Source organism: Heterocephalus glaber, unplaced genomic scaffold (genome assembly GCF_053883595.1).
Source record: "Heterocephalus glaber isolate CG9 unplaced genomic scaffold, H.glaber_assembly_v1.0 deba00001561, whole genome shotgun sequence".
NCBI classification, from domain to species: Eukaryota; Metazoa; Chordata; class Mammalia; order Rodentia; family Bathyergidae; genus Heterocephalus; species Heterocephalus glaber.
Window position 1 is genome coordinate 2599039 of NW_028258349.1, and position 19051 is coordinate 2618089.

The 19051-nt window shown below is 54.5% G+C and overlaps 1 protein-coding gene across 7 annotated transcripts; it reads left to right on the top strand.

Annotated features, from left to right (window-relative positions):
• The first annotated feature begins 1560 nt into the window (after window positions 1-1560).
• Window positions 1561-19014, top strand: Nectin4 (nectin cell adhesion molecule 4). Of its 7 annotated transcripts, none has more exons than XM_013077339.3 (9): window positions 1566-1936; window positions 10392-10751; window positions 12169-12459; window positions 14358-14478; window positions 15470-15618; window positions 15841-15997; window positions 16368-16443; window positions 16836-16910; window positions 17234-19014. In XM_013077339.3, the coding sequence occupies exons 1-9, from the start codon at window positions 1861-1863 to the stop codon at window positions 17456-17458; spliced, it is 1530 nt and encodes a 509-aa protein (XP_012932793.2). In that variant the 5' UTR covers window positions 1566-1860; the 3' UTR covers window positions 17459-19014. The 7 variants fall into 7 exon arrangements, with proteins under 7 accessions (XP_087047054.1, XP_021095398.2, XP_012932793.2 ...); XM_004858693.4 differs by having other exon boundaries at window positions 15844-15997; XM_087190926.1 differs by lacking the exon at window positions 1566-1936 and adding an exon at window positions 1953-3307 and having other exon boundaries at window positions 15844-15997.
• The last annotated feature ends 37 nt before the right edge of the window (window positions 19015-19051 follow it).

Genomic DNA, 19051 nt, shown 5'->3' on the forward strand with positions numbered 1-19051 from the left:
GTGTGTGTGTGTGTGTGTTATTCTCCTTGAGACTGAACCCAGGGCCTTCAAGCTGAATTATATTCCCAGCTCTTTGTATTTTTCATTTTGAGATAAAATCTTGCTAAATTGCTTGGGTTAAGCTCAAACCTGTGATTGTCCTGCCTCAGCCTCCCGGACTACTGCGATTACAGGTGCGGCCATGTACCTGGTCCCAGCCCCATACTGCATCTTGATCTCTCCTTCCTTCTCCTCTCAAACATAAGGACCCTGCTGCAAGATTTTCACCCATATTTTTCTTCTTTCATTTCTATCTCTATATTTACCTGTCTTGTTTCGTTTTGTGGGGATTTTTTTGGTCCCAGTCTGCCAGAAGATCTTGCTCTTCCCGTTCACTAAGTTTTTTTTTTTTGGTACCGGGGATCGAACTCAGGTCCTTGCGCTTGCACAGCAGGTGGTGAAATCCCTGAGCTAAATCCCCAGCCCCCTTCACTAAGTTTTGAGGGGATTCACAACAGGCTCCCTTCCTCTGGCTCTCCCAGGTAGGCCAGCAGGGTTCTGACCTGAGGGTCACTTTTACACATCAAAGTGGAAGCTCATGACCAGACAATATGAGTGTACTTATGGGAGCACAGGGACACGGTATTGGAAATCAAGATTGTCCTTACAATGTCCAGACACGTGGTCTTCCCTCTGCCTGTGGGATAAAACGGAAAAGATAGCCATGGAGCTGATGGCAGAGACCCCCACACCATGCAATTTGTGCTGATGCACTTTGGGGGCTCCTGGCCAGGCATCAAGGTGCTGAAGCTTCGAGGGCCCTGAGAGGGAAGCCGGCCATCTCCACCCAGGTGAATTCCTGGCTCAGCCCCTGGCTTCTACTATACAGGATAGGGGTGGATCACTTAGGCTCTTTCTCAGGGGTCTTTGAACTGTTCCCCGCCTCAGAGACAGAGGAGTCTGAGCAAACCATGATCCTAAAATTTGTGTGTGTGTGTGGCTGTACATGATGGGGCAGGCCTGTAATCCCAACACCTGGGAGGCTGAGGCAGGAGGATCAATCACCATGAGTTTGAGGCCAGCCAGGGCTACATAGTGAGACCCTGTCTCACATACAAAAAAATTGTATGTGTCCTCTGGAAAGTCCCTTTCCCTCTTGGGGTCTGTTTCCCTCTGAAGAATGCAGTATATGGGCCAGCAGGCAGGAGGATCCTTCTTTGTTCTGGCCTTTGTCCATTCTGTGGCTCCAAAGCTAAGCCCCTGCAGAAATTCAGAAATTCGGGGAACTCGGCAAGGTCTCCCTCCAGGCTTTGCACAAGGGCCTTGTCCCTGTTTGTCCTGGCCAGGCCTGGTGCCTCCCTCTCTGAGACAGCCTGGTCCTCCCTACCCCGCCCTTGCCGCTCCCTTCACAGCCCCTTCCACACACTCAAGGGTGAAGCCCAGAGCTGAGGATGGGATCCCATCGCCCCCACCCAGGTCCTTCCTCCTTCTTTCCTCCCTCCCTGGCGCCCATTAGCTAGCTCAGGCAGTGGGGGCGGCGGCTGCCGAGCCTCCGTGCCAGGCCCAGCCCCCAGAGACGCACCTGTTCTGACCTGCTGAGCAGGTTCCCAGGTTTCTGCCGTCGTTGTTGGCCACGGCGTGGGAAGCAGCTCTGGGGGAGCTCGGAGCTCCCGATCACGGCTTTTAGGGGTAGCCACGGCTGGGTGGGTAGAACAGGGCTGGGTCCCCTAGTGGAGACCCAAGTGGGATAGGTAGGTACGTCAGCAGCGGGGGACTCTACGGCCTCCTGCCTTCCGGGCCGGTGGCTCATCCAGTGCTAGAGCCGGCTCCCAGGGAGACCTCGGTGGAACTTCAGAAACTGGGCAGGTCTCCTTCTGACCAATGCCCCTGTCCCTGGGAGCCGAGATGTGGGGGCCTGAAGCCTGGCTGCTGCTGCTGCTCCTGGCATCGTTCACAGGTAGGACTTGCCTGAACCATCAGGACCCCAGCTTCTGCGCTCAGCCTGGCACAGATGCGTGCGCACAGATACACAAACACGCACGCACACAAACATTCTCTTTCCTTGGATTCTGGATGGAAGAACCAATAACTCTCATCCCGGGTGCCAGTAGTACCCCCAGAAGAGCCTTTGTAGCTCTTCTCCATCAGGTCCCTTCTTGGCCCCCAGGCAGGTCACCACTTCTGGGGTCCCTGACCTCTGCCAAAGCCTGAGCTGTCAGGGGTGGAGGTAGCTATGGTGACCCAGGGCAAGTGGGCAAGTGGGTGGAACGGGTGAGGACCCTGCTCACCCCGGGGCTTCTTGAAGATGCCTTGGCCTGTGCCAGGGCTCCCAAGCTGCTGTTGAGAGCAAGGGCTGACTCAGGGCTGAGCTGGCCTCAGCAGTCTTGGGGCAGGAAGCCTGCTGTCTGGGGAGCAGATGGGGGATTTCTCTTTCCTCTTCTCTTTAGGGCTATCTTGGCTACCAGGACTGAGGTGCCTGTTGAGGGCTGTGGGGAAGCTGAGAACTCTTATGTGGCCCCTCTGTTGCCCAGGGCACACACACTGTTAGGTACCAGGGCAGCAGAACAGTTAGTGGGCTGGAGATCTGGGGTAGGGGGCTTCCTAGATAGGGTGTGGTCCCTTTTGTTCAGGCCTGGTCCCTCATTTCCTCAATCAGATGCCTGTACTACTCTGTACTTCCGGGCTGTCTAATGTCTGTGGAGCAGACATCAGTGATAGGAATTTATACTCTTCGGAGTGGGGGTCTCTGAGGGTGTGTGTGTGTGTGTGTGTGTGTGCATGGTGAGGCCACAGTGGGATGCCATAGGCTGTTTATTGAGTAATGAAGAACTGAGACTTTCTCTTTGGAAAGATGGGGCCCATGTGACAGGACAGTTGTATTCTCAGCCTCAGAAGCAGGAGTGAGGGAGCTTTGGTTGTCCAGCAGGCCCTGGCCATGACCCCCACCTCCACTCTCCCAGCTGAATCTCTCAGGAAGAGAACAAGGCCTGGGTGGCTGGATTGGCAGGGCTGAGGGCTGCTCTCACTCTGGTCTCACCATGGAAGGATCATGGAGGCAGCCTCCAATCTCAGGATCTGGAGCTCCAACCCCTGCTATTCCCACCTCCCATTTCCCTGTGTTTTAATTTCCATCTTCCAAACAACCCTTCTCCCTTGCTTAGGCCAAGAGGGTGGGGCCTGGTTGCTGGGGCCAGAGAACCCAGCAGGCTCTTTCCTGTGGGATCTACCTACACCTGCCGAATGGAGTCACCCTGTCTCAGGACTTGGAAGGGATCAAAGAGATCACTCCAACTTCATTTTACAGATGGCAGACCAGAGCTACAGGCAGGTGAGAGCTGCAAGATCATCCATGTTAGAAGCATAGCCAGGATTAGTGTCTTGGTCTGCTGACTCCTCATTGCATGCACACTGGGTACAGCAAGGGTACTAGATGCTGCTGAATAAGACACAATTCCTACCTTCCTTCTCCATGAAGCAAAACTGTTCTTTCCGCTAGGGATTTAGCTCAGTGGTTTCACCTCCTGCTGTGCAAGCGCAAGGACCCGAGTTGGATCCTTGGTACCAAACAAAACAAAACAAAACAAAAACAACCTGTTCTTTCCAAGAGAAGCCCAGGGAAGGGGAAAGGAAACCCCCTCCTAGTTAGGAAATTATCCCTGACCTCCCCCCAGTGCCTGACAGAAGAGCTATGTGAGGGAGGAAGCCTGGCTCCAGGATTCAGGTACCTACAGAGACCACTCTGCAGCTACTCTGTAACTGCACAGGACCAAAGGTTGCTTTCAGAGCTGAGAACTTGGTTGGATCCTAGCTTTCTAGCTCAAGGATCAGACATTCCCACCTCTACTGCCAGCTCTACTCTGGCTCTTCTGAATGTAGATATCTTCTTAGGGGCCCAGGAACCTGGAATGTTCTACATTTCTGAAAAATCCTTGGATTGAGCAGTTCTTGGGTTCTGATCCTATGTCTGCTATTGAACTAGGTGAGACCATGAGTGACTAAGAAACTTAACTTCAATAGACCAAGAGCTAGGGCTCAACCTTCTGTCTCTGAAATCCTGGGACTCTGAGTGTCCCGCCCCTGGCTAAAGGGGTCCTCTGGCTGTTGGAAGAGCGGGTCCATGTGGCTATGGAGATGGAAGGGAGAAAGGGTCCTAGCCCTATCTCTAGTGGGAATGGAGAGGCTCTTTCCCCGGGATACTGCCTTCTTTGCCTTTCCGCAACCTGGCTCCTCCAACTTGCGGGCCTTTAGAGCTCCAAGCCCCAGGGCCCTGCCCCACCCCTGTCAGGGAGAGAAGCCCAGGCTTGGGAGACGCATCCAACACCGCAGCTCTTTGTCTCTCCTTAATGAGATGAGTTTCCGGGTGAAGTCCCCTCCCTTTCCCTCCCCCATCTGCTGCCCTGGGGCTTAAGGACCCAAATCTGAGAGATGCCCCCGTTAGGATTCTGGTCCCTAGGTCTATGTCTGGGCCCAGTAGGCCCTGCAAGACCAGAGAGTGAGTGGTGCTCTGAACCCTGAGATCTGTCCTCTCATTGTTAACATCAGCTTTCTGTCTGAGGTCAGCTTCCTAAGAAGGGAGGGGCCCCATCCTTGCTTTTCTACTCCTGTTTACAGAGGGGAGCGGGCCCTTTCCTGTAGGACCTACCCAAACCCAGAGAAGCCAGAAAGGAAGGCTTTCTTCTGTGCCCAAGTGGCAAGAACTAGGAGAACCCCAGGCAAGCCCTTGGCCCTAGTGACCTTGGCTCTGCCCTTGTGTTTGAGGGAGCTGGGCTGAGAAGACCCCAGGCACAAAGATGGGGGTGGGAGCATAGGGTCCACAGCCTTAGAATTCCAAGGTCCCCCAGACAAAATGGAGTCAGCCGTGGTGGGGAGCTAGGCCAGAGTGTGTGTCTGTGTCCACCTTTTTGGCCTCTAAAACATGCCCTTGCACTGACCACAAAGTCTAGGCCGAGAGAAGGAGGGAGGTGAAGCAGGGCAACTGAGTCTGGAGGAAAGGGAGTAGAGGAGCCTTGGGGTCTGGATCTGGGAACAGCATCTACAGTGAGAGAAGTTCAGAACCAGGAATCATCCCCGCACCTCCCAGAGGAGGCTTTGGAGAGGGCGCCCGGATCCCTCTCACTGGGACAGGAGACAACCGGAGCCATGGGCCTTGGAGCTTTCCCCATGGTGTCCTACCCACCCCACCCAGGTCCTGAGAGCTGGGCTTGAGACTGAGTTGGGTGGGGAAGAGCTGGCCTTGGAGGGGGTTGTAGGCCTGGGGGTGGGGTGGGGGTGAGCATCTCAGGAGGTTGAGAGAAGCCCAGTTCTGGGTCTCCCACCCACAGTGTGGCTGTTGCGGTGACTCAGCGGGGCTCAGACTCTGGCTCCGGGGGGTTTAGGGGACTTATCTGTGCTGGGAGCTGTGTCTGGGCCAGAGCTGGCTGCCTGCAGGCCTGTCCTCCCACATTGTTCCCTCCCTCTGTGATTGCTGTGCCCCCTCCCCAGACAGTAATCTGCGGTGGGCGCTTTGCCCGGGTCGGGAAGCTCTCGCTAAGCTGGGGGGCTTAGGACAATGGGGGGTAAGTGAGGGAGGTGGATGAAGGCGGCGAGAGAAACTCTTGCGGTTTTCAAAGTCCCTTAGCACTCCAAGGCCAAGGTGATGGGGGAAGGAGGACCCAAAGGGGCTTGCTGAGGTTCATGGCACCTGTGTGGGCTGGAGGGCTTCAGTGCTTTCCTCCTAGATCTTTCTTACCACAAACTCACCCACATCCACAGCTCTGCCTGGTGGAGCAGGGGCTCAGGGGTAAGGGGAGGCAAGAGTTAAACAGGAGAATGAGACCCTCCCCCCAGCCCCCAGGCAGACCCCCCTTCCCAGCAAACCCATACCACACAGCCTTTACCCTGGGCCTGGAGCTGAAGCTGGTTTTTCTGGTGGTGGCAACGGCAGAGCCCTGACAGTTTCCCAGGGTGAGGCCTCCTTGGGGGGCCAGAGGTACTGGGGGGCCCAGGGGAGTGGCTGGGGGTGGTGAGAAGGGTGGGAGCCCCTGTAGGGAGAACCTGAGGACTAAGGGAAAGGGAGCTTTTGTTTTGTTCTGTTGGGGAGGTTTGGTGGCAATTTCCCATCACCCGGAGGGCCTGTGACCTCATCTCTGGGTACCTCCACCTTGAGCCTGAGATGAATCTGCCCTCAAGTGTGAGGGTGAGCTAAGGAGAGCTGCCAGGGGCCGCACTCCAGGCAGGCCAGATGAGCAAAGGCCTGGAGCCACACACTGACTGAGGGCAGCTGAGACAGAGAGACATTCGGAAGCCAAGATAAACGACGTGAAAATATTTACTCTGTGTGCAGAGTTCTTCGGAGAGGCTCGCATGCCGTGCACACAGGGATGTGAAGCTCACATGTCATGGTGCACGCATACAAGTTCACGCGCCAATATATAGCTCTTCCCTCTGGGCATAGAAAAGCAAGTACATGGACTCCGCTGAGGATCAGACATGAACACATATATGTGTGAAACATTGCTAAGATCCTGTGAGGAGATAGCCTTACATGCACATGAGCTAGAAAGAGCAGCAGGCCCTCCGCCAAAGATAAACATATACTCAGACACAAAAGACACAGACTTGCTCCCTCCTCCTTCCTGCAGACCCACCTCGAGGACCCCTAGGTGCACCCTATATGTCCCAGCAGAGGATGCTGAAGGATAAAGGGCCTCATAAAAAAAAGATTTCTTCCACAATGAGGCTGCCGTGGCTGGGTGTCTGCAGGTACCAGCCTCAGTTTCCCCTTCTGAGACCAGAGGCCAGGCCTCACACAGAAAGGAAAGCTGGGACGCAGGCACCCAGGGTGGGGTGCAGCCAGCCAGCCCAAGCCAGGAATGGAGGGCCTGTCTGGGAGCGGGCGGGGTACACAAAGGGCAGGGCCCCAAAGAGGCCCGAGGGGGCCTGGCCAGGGGTGGGGGAGGCTGAGGGCAGGGATCCCGTCTGGCCAGTTGGGCCTGTTCTCCTTGCGCAAGGTGGCGGCGGCTGTGGCTAGGCCTGCTGCTGCGTGGCGGCTTCTGAGTCACCAAGGCTCCTGACCAGCGTCCTGGTGCTCCCGGGACAAGGGTGGGGATGGTCAGGAGGAGGAGTGCCCAGCTAGCTAGAGAGTCCACCGGCCTCAGCAAGGTTTGCAGGAGGGTCCATGGGCCTGACCTAGCCTGGCCACCGCGTGCCCGCAGGGTGACCTCATTAGGCAGTCCGTGTGTCTCCTGGAGTCTGGTGACATCATCATGCTGACGCCAGGCAGGCACTGGGTAGGGGAGAGGAGGAGGCAGTCCTGGCCTGCCTTGGTCTGTGAGCCTGAGCTCCTGGGTCCATTTAGTCCAGGACAAAGGCTCTGGGGCCAGGTCCTCTTCACTCTGCAGCTCAGTGGATGAACAGGAGGAGGGCTTAGCCTCATCCCAAGATGCTCCTACTGAACAGTGGATTTACGACCATAAGGGGCTATAGGAGTCATCCAGAAGAGACTTTCCTGTTTTACTGGGTTCTTCATTCTGCAAAGCTTGGGCTTGTCCCTTGGAAGTGGGGATCTTGGGCTTTTTTTTTTTTTTTTGGTACCGGGGATTGAACTCGGGACCTTGACCTTTTGAGGCAGGCGGCGGCACCACTGAGCTAAATCCCTGGCCCGATCTTGGGCTTTTATAAATAGGTACAAGGAGATTAGGTTCAGATAGGTGCTTGGTACCCAATTTCTGCTGTGCCTAAGAAAAGTACCTTCTGGGAGAAATGTGGGTTACTTGTGGTGAGGAGGGGCAGTGAGCATGACTTGGAACCCCATGGCCTGAACAGATACCAGTGTTTGAAGCAGAGGATGTGCTGGGGGGCTCCCATCCCAAGTCCACCCCCAACCCTTCTTTGGTAGCCCTGCCCCCTCCAGTGCCAGGAGAAGGAGCCTGGGAGGAGTGCAAGTGGTTAGCTGGACTCCCAGGCTGGGCAGGGTGGGACCATCAACAGCTTAGGCAGGTCAGGGCCCTGGTATCTGGCCCTGCAGGTCTGTCCCGTCCAGTCCGGGCCCTCCCAGGTCCCAGCAGCATCCTCCCTCCCTCCACTCCTGCTAGTACCAGGGCACAGGGCCCCTCCTCTGCTTGAATGGAACCCTCTGGTCCAGTCTGTGCTTCACTTCCCCCCTTCATGTCTTCCTCCCTCCATTGTCCTTTCTTCCCCTGTCTAGTTCAGAGGTGCTCCCTTTGGCTGTGAACCCAGAGAGCCAGCCTATCCTGTCTCCACCCTAAGGTTGCCATGCCACCACTCTTCCTTGGGGGCCAAACAGGAACTGCTCATTCCTCCTCAGTCTACCTTTTCCTTCTGCCCATCTCACTCATTCCTTTGCTATTCATTCATTCATTCATTCCATAAATATTCATTAAACACCAATTATGTGGCAGGAATGGACAGCACATACCACTGAGCGTGAAATCAGAAACCATGTTTCCATATGTGATGGGTGACCCTGTGTCCTACTCTTACAGAGCTCAATTTGGTGGAGGGGGCAGACAAGAAAATAGTAAGTACAATCTGTGGGATAAAGTACCATGGTGCAGTAAAAGTAGTGTGCTAGGGGAGGACCAGGTACAGGCACCCAAGGCTGCCAGGGGGTGTGGTGGGGGAGGATTCCAGGAGGAAGTGATGCCTAAGCAGAGTCTTAAGGTGTGAGTAGGAGTTCTCCAGACAATGATGAGTAGGAGCTACCAGACATAGGGAGGAGGGCATTCCAGGCAGCGACAGTCTGAGCAAAGGTGAGGAACAGCAGGGTGTGTGGGGTGCTGGGCAGAGGCAGGGACTACAACCCGATGGAGTTGGTGGAGTATAGATCCCAAGGCCAGGAGCTCTTTGCCGCACCACAGTAGCCTTCCACTCTGATCCAGCCCCTGGCCCTGTAGTTCCCGTTTTACTCCAGGACTCCATGTTTCTTTCTTTCCAGCCTCAGGCTCTGCTCCCTCATAAATTACCCACCCTGGAAATGCAACTGTCTTTGAGTCTTTCCTCTCCCTCATCTCTCTTTCTAGTCAATGACCAAATCCCTGTCAAATCTCCCCAGGAACTGTGTCCTCCTTCCGCCCCAGCACCACTGTGCCTGGGCTGGAGCTGCAGCTCCTGGGTGAGTGGCTTGTCTTCCATCAGCCTGCGTTCTGCGAAGGCTGCACATTGCCACATGCCTCACACCACTCGGTGCTTAAGGAAACTTAGGTGACTCCCCATTTCCTCTTGACCGAATCTGAAGCCCTGATCCTGGCGTGGATGGTTCTGGACAATTTGGCCCCACCCTATCCCAGCCATAGTTTCCATTCTGCTCAACACACACACACACCCTACCTTAGGTTGGGTCCTCTCCTTCTTCTTCCTGAATCAGCCATTGGCTCACCTTGTTCCTTCACCCTGAATGCCTTTCTGGGTCTCTCCTCTCCCAATCCGACTGACCTCAGCACACCATGGCCTGCAACACACCACTGAGCACTAAATCAGAACCCACCATTATGAGCTTCTTTGCACCTCTCCCTCCTGTCCAGACCACAGGTCCCATGAGGGCAGGGACCAGGTGTGTATTTGCAGATAAGGTCACACAATGGGCCTCTGATTCTGAGATCCTGAGGGCTTCATCCTGCTGTTTGTCAGCATGCATGCAAAACACTGCTCCTTCGTCCCCCAGGGCTCTGATGTTAGCACTCTATCCCAACCCTGTCGCTGTGTCTTCTCTGACCTCATCTCTTTAGCCTCTGACAGGGGACCTTTCTGTCTTCAATGACTTGCTCATTCCCGCCTCTGAGCCCTGGTTCATGCCATTCCTCCCACATGGAATACCTCTCTCTTCCTGGGAATCCAGGGCTCTCATCTGCAAGCCATGAGAAGAATGTTCTGAGGGCCGACTGGTATGGCCCTTTTCCTCCCCATGTGGCCCATCCCAGACACCAGTGCTTCAGGATGCTTGCTGAAGCTCCTGGCCACACGTCCTGCATCCCACTGGGAGGTTGAGCTTGCTGTCAGTTTGTTCATGACTGTCCTGTTACTGTTTGCATCGGTCCCATTTGCTCAAGGACTCTGAGCTCCCTGAGGGCAGAGCTTGATTTCTGGTCCTGTTATAGCCTCCTGTTTTGCAGACAACTCAGGATTCAATCCTAGGCTGCAGGACGGTGTGAGCAGTCCATAAATCCTGCCTGTGTGGCCTTAGGCAAGCCACTTCCTCTCTCTGAATCTCAGTTTCCTCATCTGTTAAATGGGGATAATAACGCCTACCTCTTGCGAATGTTTTGTGGATCTAATGAGGTAATGAACTGAATGCGCTTTGCAAGCATAAAACGCTCCACTAGTTCCGGCTGGTTTTGCTGTCATTATGATGAATGTGTCCCCCGGCTCCTCCGCCAGGTCCCCTAATCCTGGCTGCTCCTGTCTGCCCCCTGCAGGCCGGTGCCGGGCGGGTGAGCTGGAGACCTCGGACCTGGTGACCGTGGTGCTGGGCCAGGATGCAAACCTGCCCTGCATCTACAGAGGGGATCCCGAAGAGCAGGTGGCACAAGTGGCGTGGGCTCGGGTGGACGCGAACGAGGCCGCGGGGGAGCTGGCGCTGCTGCACTCCAAATACGGGCTACATGTGAGCTCGGCCTATGAGGGCCGGGTGGAACAACCACCGCCCCCTCGGGACCCGCTGGACGGCTCAGTGCTCCTGCGCAATGCTGTGCAAGCGGACGAGGGCGAGTACGAGTGTCGCGTGAGCACTTTCCCTTCGGGCAGCTTCCAGGCACGACTGCGACTGCGCGTGCTGGGTAAGTGGGGCTGCTGGGCATGGTCCAGGCCGCTGCGCCAGGGCCCCAGGCTCAGGTCGAGGAGGGGAGAAGCTGCAGGCAAGAGGAGCAGAGACGGGGACTGCAGAGATAGATGAGCCAGGGGCAGAACAGGAGCAAAAGGTGGGGTCCTGTAGGCCACAGGGAGGGCCGCCCAACCCATCCTCCCACCCAATCCGGAAATTCTCTCCAACTGACTCTCTAAGATTAAAATGGGGAGGAATCCACTTACTAGGAAGTTCTTCCTTCTGATGACCTGAAATCTGCCCATGTTACTTTTGCCCTCTAGAGAAACCTAGCACAGGACTTTCAAAAAGTTGAGGACCTTCGTCATATTGCATCCAAATCTACTCTTCCCCAAGCTACATGGATTGGCTCCACCACATTTCCACAAAGCCATTGATTCAAACACTCCCTCACCATCCTGGACTCCATAGCTGTAAAATGTGGGGTTCAGATGTGGGCATGAGCCCCACCTGTTGTAGGGCCACACATGACTGGTGAGGTTAATCAGTTCCTTGGTCTGGACCTTCAGAGAATGTAGTCTGAGATTGCAGTTGCCTTTGAAACTGCTTTTATTTTTTTTGGTACCAGGGATCGAACTTGGGACCTTGAGCTTGCAAGACAGGCAGCAGAACCACTGAGCTAAATCCCTGGCCCTGAAACTGCTCTTTTACACTGTGAGCACCTGTGGCCCACCTGGACTTACATTTACCTGAAGTCTTTAACATTCTGTGCTCCGGCTGTTAGTATTTTGAAGCTAGGGGCTGGGGATTTAGCGCAGTGATTTCGCCGCCTGCTGCGCAAGCGCAAGGACCTGAGTCCGATCCCCGGTACCAAAAAAAAAATTTTTTTTGAAGCTAAAATGAAAGGCCTGTATTGGTTCCCTTTATCTGCAGGGAAGTTAGTTACACCAGCTTTGGAGTAGAAAAACCTGAGTGTGACTCTAGACTTTGTCACCTAAGAGCTGATGACCTACAGCAAGTCATTTTCACCTCCCTGAGTTTTCATTTCCTTACCTGAAAAGAGTGATAATAATGCCTACCTCACTGGTTTATTGACAGAATTAAATGAGATAACATTTGTAAAGTGTTTCACATAATAGCTGGAACATAGTGCTTAGTAAATGGTGCTATTATTATTATTATTATATAGATAATATCTAGTTTTTAAATTGCTTTGTTATTTTTATTTTAAAAAGTGAACCATGCTCATTGTAAAAAAAAATTCAAATAATGGGGAAAAATGCAAAGTCACCCAGAATTCTACCACTTACCTGGTGTCTTTGTTGGTGAAATAAGAGAGAGAAAGGGGGGCTTACAATCTGCAAGGCTGAAATGGAGCAGGGCCTCCTGGTAGGGGCTGTGCATATCCATGACCCCTGTGTCCCCACCTGCAGTGCCTCCCCTGCCCTCACTGAACCCTGGTCCACCGCTGGAGGAGGGTCAGGGCCTGACGTTGGCAGCCTCCTGCACAGCTGAGGGCAGCCCAGCCCCCAGTGTGACCTGGGACACACAGGTCAAAGGCACAACATCCAGCCGCTCCTTCAAGCACTCTCGCTCGGCCGCCATCACGTCAGAGTTCCACCTAGTGCCTAGTCGCAGCATGAATGGGCAGCCACTGACCTGCGTGGTGTCCCACCCTGGCCTGCTCCAGGACCAAAGGATCACCCACACCCTCCAAGTGGCCTGTGAGTACTTAGATGCTTGGATAGGGGGCCCCATGGGCTCCGAAAGAATTAGTGAGACACTGTGAGGCCCATGTCAGGTTGGCCCTGGGATCTACAGGGTACGTGTGTGAGAGCACTCACAGATGTAGAACCTGGAGCCCAATCTCAGGGGACCTTGGCAAATTGCCTTGCTCTCCCGAGCTCAGAGTCTTTGTCTTTTCTTTTTGCAGTACTGAGGATTGAAGCAGGGCTTTTGCACTGAGCTCCATACCCAGCACCCCCCAACCTTTTTTTTTTGGTACCGGGGATTGAACTCAGTTCCTTGCGCTTGTGCAGCAGGCGGCAAAACCACTGAGCTGAATCCCCAGCCCCTAGTACCCTTTTTATTTAGAGCCAAGGTCTTGTTAAGTCACTTAGTTGCTCACATAGGGATCACACTTGCTCTCCTCCTGCCTCAGCCTCCCAGAGTGCTGGAATTACAGTCCTGTGCCACCGCAACCAGCCACTGTCCTATCTTTGCAGAAGAGATTGCTTTGCTTCACAGTGTTGTTGGGAGAAGCAAATATAAATATGGAATTGAAAACACTTTGCAGAATACACAGTTTAGGGTTTGGAAACAGACTTGGGACAAGTCCTCATTCTGCTGTTTACCAGCTGTTATTTAATCTTGTTAGGCTTCATTTTCTTCATCAGCAAAATGAATGTAATTATGCCAACTTGACAGGATTTTGATGGGAATTAGCAACCAATGCAAAGTATCTCACACATGGCTTAAAGCAGAGGAGGCACTCAAGAGATGGTAGAGGGCCAGGGATTTAGCTCAGTAGTTCCAGCGCCTGCCTCGAAACTGCAAGGTCCCAAGTTCAATCCCCGGTACCAAAAAAAAAAGGTAGAACTGCATTTTCAGCATGAGACACTTCAAGCCCCTGGGGGATAAGAGCATTTCAGCTCATACTGTTCTAGCATTGGGCACAAAGTAAGTCTTCAACATGTGGGGTTTTTTGTTTACTGGGGATCAAACTCGGGACCTTGCACTTGTGAGGCAGGCGTTGGAACCACTGAGCTAAATCCCTGGCCCTTCAACATGTGTTTTTAAGGGAATGAATTAATAAACTAGGCGTGGTGGCGCAGGCCTGTAAATGCCAGGACTCTGAGGGGCTGAGGCAGGAGGATCACAAGTTGGAGTCCAGCCTGGGCAACTTAGCAAGACCTTGTTTTTGTTTTTTGCTTTTTTGAGACAGGGTTTCTGTATGTAGTCCAGGCTGGCCTTGAGCTCACTGTGTACCCCAGGCTGGCCTTGAACTTGTAGCGATCCTTTGCTTCAGTCTTTTGAGTGCTGGGATTACAGGTGTGCACCACCATGCCAGCTCAAGAACTTGTCTTAAAAAAAAAAAAAAGATTGGGGCCGGGGATTTAGCTCAATGGTTCCTCCCCTGCCTTGCAAGCTCAAGGTCCCAAGTTCGATCCCCGGTACCAAAAAAAAAAAAGATTGAGGATGTACCTCGGTAAGAAGGCCCTGGATTCAATCCCTAGTATGTAGTGGCACAGGGGTAAATGAACTAGCAGGGTTGTTAGGCCTTCGAAGAATCTGGCAGCATCGACGGAGCACCTGTTCTGTGACTAGCACTATGCTAAGGACCACAGGAGATCCAGAAAAAAAATGTGACGTGGGACTTCTGGGCTCGTGGCACAGGTAAACCAGTATAGATTGAGCTTGTAGAAGAGAGGGAACCACATGGCCAGAAGCCATCAGAAAGGTGGGGCCCAGTTAGGTTTGGCAGCAGATGAGTGGGCTGAGAAGGGCAGGTGGAGGTGGCTCCATGCAGGGCAGGGTTCAGGGTGCAGGGTGGGCATCCTCTGAGGAACCACATGGTTAAAGACATTGTTCCCATTCTTTCTCCTCCCACCTCCTGTTGCAGTCCTGGCCGAGGCCTCTGTGCGGGGGCTGGAGGACCAAAAGCTGTGGCATGTTGGCAGAGAGGGCGCCATGCTCAAGTGCCTGAGTGAGGGGCAGCCGCCTCCTTCGTACAACTGGACACGGTAAAGGCCTGGGCCTGGAGAAGGCCTACCTTGGGACAGGGGTCCTTCTTTCTCTGGGGTAGGATGTACTTATTTGGGCTGGGACCATATATTCTGAACGCTAGGTAAGTTGGGGCACAAGTTCCTACCAATACTAGAATATGCATGCTCATGCAATGCCTGTAATTCCAGCACTCTGGGAGGCTGAGGCAGGAAAACAACAAGTTCAAGCCCAGTTGGGCAACTTAGTGACTTAGTGAGACCCTATCTCAAAATAAAAAATTTAAAAAAAGATTGGAGATGTAGTTCAGTTCAATCCCCAGTACCACCAAAAGTGAAATATAATATAAATATTAGCATTTTATACATTTATGTGAGTGTGTGCAGTGAACAGGACAGAAAGCCAGCTGCCTGTAACTTTGTTGCACCAGCACTCCTGTAACACCACAGTGCTGCTAGTACCTCAAAAACAGCCACCCGCCTGTGCCAGTTACCTCAGGAGTCCTTGGCTCTTTTCCAGGGCCTGAGATGTCTGGAGAATGAGGGAGGGGTAGGGTGCACATGTGTGTGAGCCCATGCTAAGCATGTTCTCCTGTGTGGGCATATGAGCAAGGCATGTGGCCTTGAGCCTGGGGCGAGGTTCATTACCCTGCCATCAGCATCGCTGGTGCTGGAGCACACAGCCACATTTTCCAAGAACCTCTGAGCTCGGAGTAGAGTGTCCTGTTGTGGGGACCTGGTACCTAGTGCCGATGACGTGATGCGGTGGGAGCATGTGGGATGGCACACGTGTGGATCTTCCCCGAGTGTGTGTGGGGGTGCCCCGGTCAGGCTGGGCAGCAGGGAGAAGGCCCCTGCCTAGACCTGCCTGGGGGAGGGTGGAGCACCGTGGGAACAGCCGGGGGCTCTGGGTGACGTCATGGGCGAGAGGGGCGGAGGGCTGCCTGGGCATGTTGGGTGGTGGCAGCTCGGCCTGCTCCAGCCGGCACCCTTCAGCTTCCCTGTCCTCCAGGCTGGACGGGCCTCTCCCCACTGGGGCACGAGTGGAAGGGGGCACGCTGGGCTTTCCCCCGCTGACCGCTGAGCACAGTGGCATCTACGTCTGCCACGTCAGCAATGAGCTTTCCTCGCGGGATTCCCGGGTCACTGTGGATGTTCTTGGTGAGCAGGAGGGTGAACGTGGGCCAGGTCTGGGAAGGGGCAGCAGGAAGCAAGACCGAGAGTGGGAAGGGGGGAAGTTTATTTGGCGGAGGCTGGACGGTGGTGTGTTTTGCAGAGGGCGAGCTGAGCGGGTGTGTGTTGTGTGAGGATGGTGGAGGTGGGGACGGGTCTGGGGTGGGGCAGGGATCTGCGCAGGCACCTCAGACATCGGCCTGTCTGCAGCAGACCCTGAGGACCCAGGGAAGCAGGTGGACCTGGTGTCGGCTTCGGTGGTGGTGGTGGGTGTGATCGCCGCGCTCCTGTTCTGCCTCCTGGTGGTGGTGGTGGTGCTCATGTCCAGATACCACCGGCGCAAGGCCCAGCAAATGACCCAGAAGTAGTGAGTACTGGCTGCTCCCAGGTGGACAGAGCTGAGCTGGGAACAAAAAGGCAAGGGGGGCCTGGCGGAGGAGGGAGAGGAGATGGGTGGGCTCACAATTGGGAGCTTGCAGAGCAGAGGTGGGCAGAGTTTTGTGGGGAGGTGAGAGGGGGCTTCCAGCCTGCACCATAGCTGCATAAGTGGAACCACAGTGCCTGAGTGAAGATCAGACCCATAGGCCTAGGTGCCACAACTATGCACACATGTGCCACTTGCAGGGCTAGCAGAGCACCCACACTCTCCCAGCCCTGTCTTACATAGGCTCAGCCAGGCTAGGCTGGCTTTGGGAGGCTACCACTGCCTTCACTTGATAAAGAGGTGTCTTTTCCAGTGAGGAGGAGCTGACGCTGACCAGGGAGAACTCCATCCGCAGGCTGCATTCCCATCACTCGGACCCCAGGAATCAGGTTCGTATCAAGGCTGGGTGCCTGCATGGCGTGTGGCTGCGTAGGGGTTTGCTTGTGCTGGGCCCCTCTGCTGACTGGGAGCACAGTCTTCCCACAGGTCCGGCCGCTGACTCAAGTCTGAGGCAGGGCTGGGGTCGGGTTGGGGGTTGTAGCACTTGCTCCCTTCAGCACTGGCCTGGGGGCTGCTCTGGGAATCTGCCTTCAGTGCTGGTTCTAGGGTGGGTTTAGGGTGGCAGCGGAGGAGTGAGGATGTTTGTATCAGGGAGAGATCGGACCTGTGGGGTGAGGGAGAGCTGGTTAGGGAGGAGGTTGTTGGCAGTAGAGAGGTGAAGGGGCTGAAAGGAGGAGGCTGAGCTCTCTTCTAACTCCTCCTCCATGTCCGGGCCCTGCAGCCGGAGGAGAGTGTAGGGCTGAGAGCCGAGGGCCACCCTGAGAGTCTCAAGGACAACAGTAGCTGCTCTGTGATGGTGAGGCCCCCGGCCCCACCGCTGTCCCCACCACTCTCCTCTGGCCCCTCTCCCGGCCCCAGATGTGGTGCGTCAGCAGCCCCCTCGAGAGTCCCTCACGCCTCAGCCCCGGCTCCGTGGCCCAACCCGCACCTCTGCTCTGCTTCCTTCTCCACCTCCCCTCCCCTGTGCCCTAGTCTGGGCCCCTGATCTCGGAGCCCTGTGCTGCTGGACAGCCATTACCCACTCTTTGCCTGACCTCTGACCCTCCCAAACCCCCAACCATACCCTGCTGTCCAGCCGCCTCCCTTGGTTCTGAGCTGTCCTCTGTTCTTGGTCTCCAGAGCGAAGAGCCGGAGGGCCGCAGTTACTCCACGCTGACCACAGTGAGGGAGATCGAAACACAGACTGAACTGTTGTCTCCAGGATCTGGCCGGGTGGAGGAAGAGGAAGACCTGGACGAAGGGATCAAACAGGCCATGAACCATTTTGTTCAAGAGAATGGGACCCTCCGGGCCAAGCCCACGGGCAATGGCATCTACATCAATGGGCGGGGGCACCTGGTCTGACCCAGGCCTGCCTCCTCCCCTAGGCCTGGCTCCTTCTGCTGACACAGGGGATTCCACTCATCTTGGGGGGCCTCCTAAAATGCCCGTATTTCTTGAGGAAGATGCTCCCTGCCCCACTGACTGCTCAACCTTTTCCTCCAATCCTTCTGTTCATTGGGTGGGCTCTGACAGTTGAGTCCCTCCCACCATAAGTACAGGTCATTGTGTGAGAGTGTGTGTGTGTGTGTGTGTGTGTGGGTGCGCACTCGTGCATTTTTGCTTGTGTGCTCACTGATCGTGTGTGCATGTGTAGAGGAGTGACTTCCATGGTATGTATCCTGCTGTGCTGGCTTGTCAGTCACTATTAGAGTGAATGGTGGCGTGTTGTCACCAGATCCTGGTGATTGTGAGGGGAAGGCTGTCAGGGTTTGGTTTGTGTGTCAAGTGGCTGTGTGTGACCTCTGCCTGCAAAAGCAGGTATTTTCCTCAGACCCCAGAGCAGTATTAATGATGCAGAGGTTGGAGGTGAGAAGTGGAAACATGGGCCACATCCAGGTGTGCGGGCATAGCTGGAGCTGGAATTTGGCCTCCTAAGTGGGGGAGCCGGGTTCCTACCACTTGAGAGCCACTGGGCAAGTGTGAAGCCACGGCCCAGGGGTCTGCCAGAGGTTTGAATTGTTACAAAGAAGCCCTCTGCCCTCTGGTGGCCTGTGGACCTGCTGCATGTACATACTTGGCAAAAAGCCTTTCTGGGGAGCTTGCAGAGGACTGCTCTGACTCCCTTAATAAGAGCGACAACTTTTAAAACCTTTACTTTATCTGCATGTTTGTTCCTGGGCTTGCTTAAGGGAGGTGAGCCTAGATAGGCACTCAGCAGAGCTGGACCTCTCTCAGACCCCCACCCTAGCCCAAGGTTGACCCTGTGGCACTAAGAGGTCCCAAGGCACCTCCATCTAGGCAGGCCCTAGGGGCCTGACAGCTGCTGGGCTCTGGGACTAGGGGTGTGAGCCCTGTGGCTACTCGCTAAGAGGGGGCGGGAGGTCCTTCACCCTAGCACCCCTCCACTCTTCCCCTAGCCTCATCTCTCTCTTTTTTTCTTTTAGTTGTGTCCATGGTTGTTTGTGGTCCCTGCAGGAGTTGCTGGAACTTGGTGACAAGCGCTCCTGGTTCAGTGGTGTAGGGAGGAGAGGGCACTGATTACACAGAAGGGAGGGGGAGTTTAGACGAGAGGAAGGAGGTGCTGGGGGTGTCTCCTCCTAAGGGGGTTCTGGGTCATTGATTCAGGGCTATTCTGGCAGTTTCTTTGGATGAGGGCAGGAGTTAGATGTTTATTTTTATTTGGCCCACCCAAATATACTCAGCCAGAATACTGAGATTTAGTGCCCAAATCCTCGGGGCCTGAAATCTGCTGGCTTTCTGGACTAAATGAGAGACTCTTGTCCCTGTTCCCTGGCCAACTTGGGGAATTTGAATGGGAAATCCAAAGATCTGAGATCCTAGTATGTACATTTTGTGTAAATATGTGCATATTTGTACATAAAATGATATTCTGTTTTTAAATAAACAGATAAAACCTGTTCTGTCTAGTTCCTCTCTTATCCCTTTTGCCATATA

Excerpts from the sequence above, each read along its gene's own strand:
- Nectin4 (XM_087190924.1), top strand. The coding sequence starts at position 3,220 with ATGGAGTCACCCTGTCTCAGGACTTGGAAGGGATCAAAGAGATCACTC. Across the intron at positions 15,619-15,840 it reads GGTCACTGTGGATGTTCTTG|CAGACCCTGAGGACCCAGGG; the intron begins GTGAGCAGGAGG and ends GCCTGTCTGCAG. Across the intron at positions 16,911-17,233 it reads ACAGTAGCTGCTCTGTGATG|AGCGAAGAGCCGGAGGGCCG; the intron begins GTGAGGCCCCCG and ends CTTGGTCTCCAG.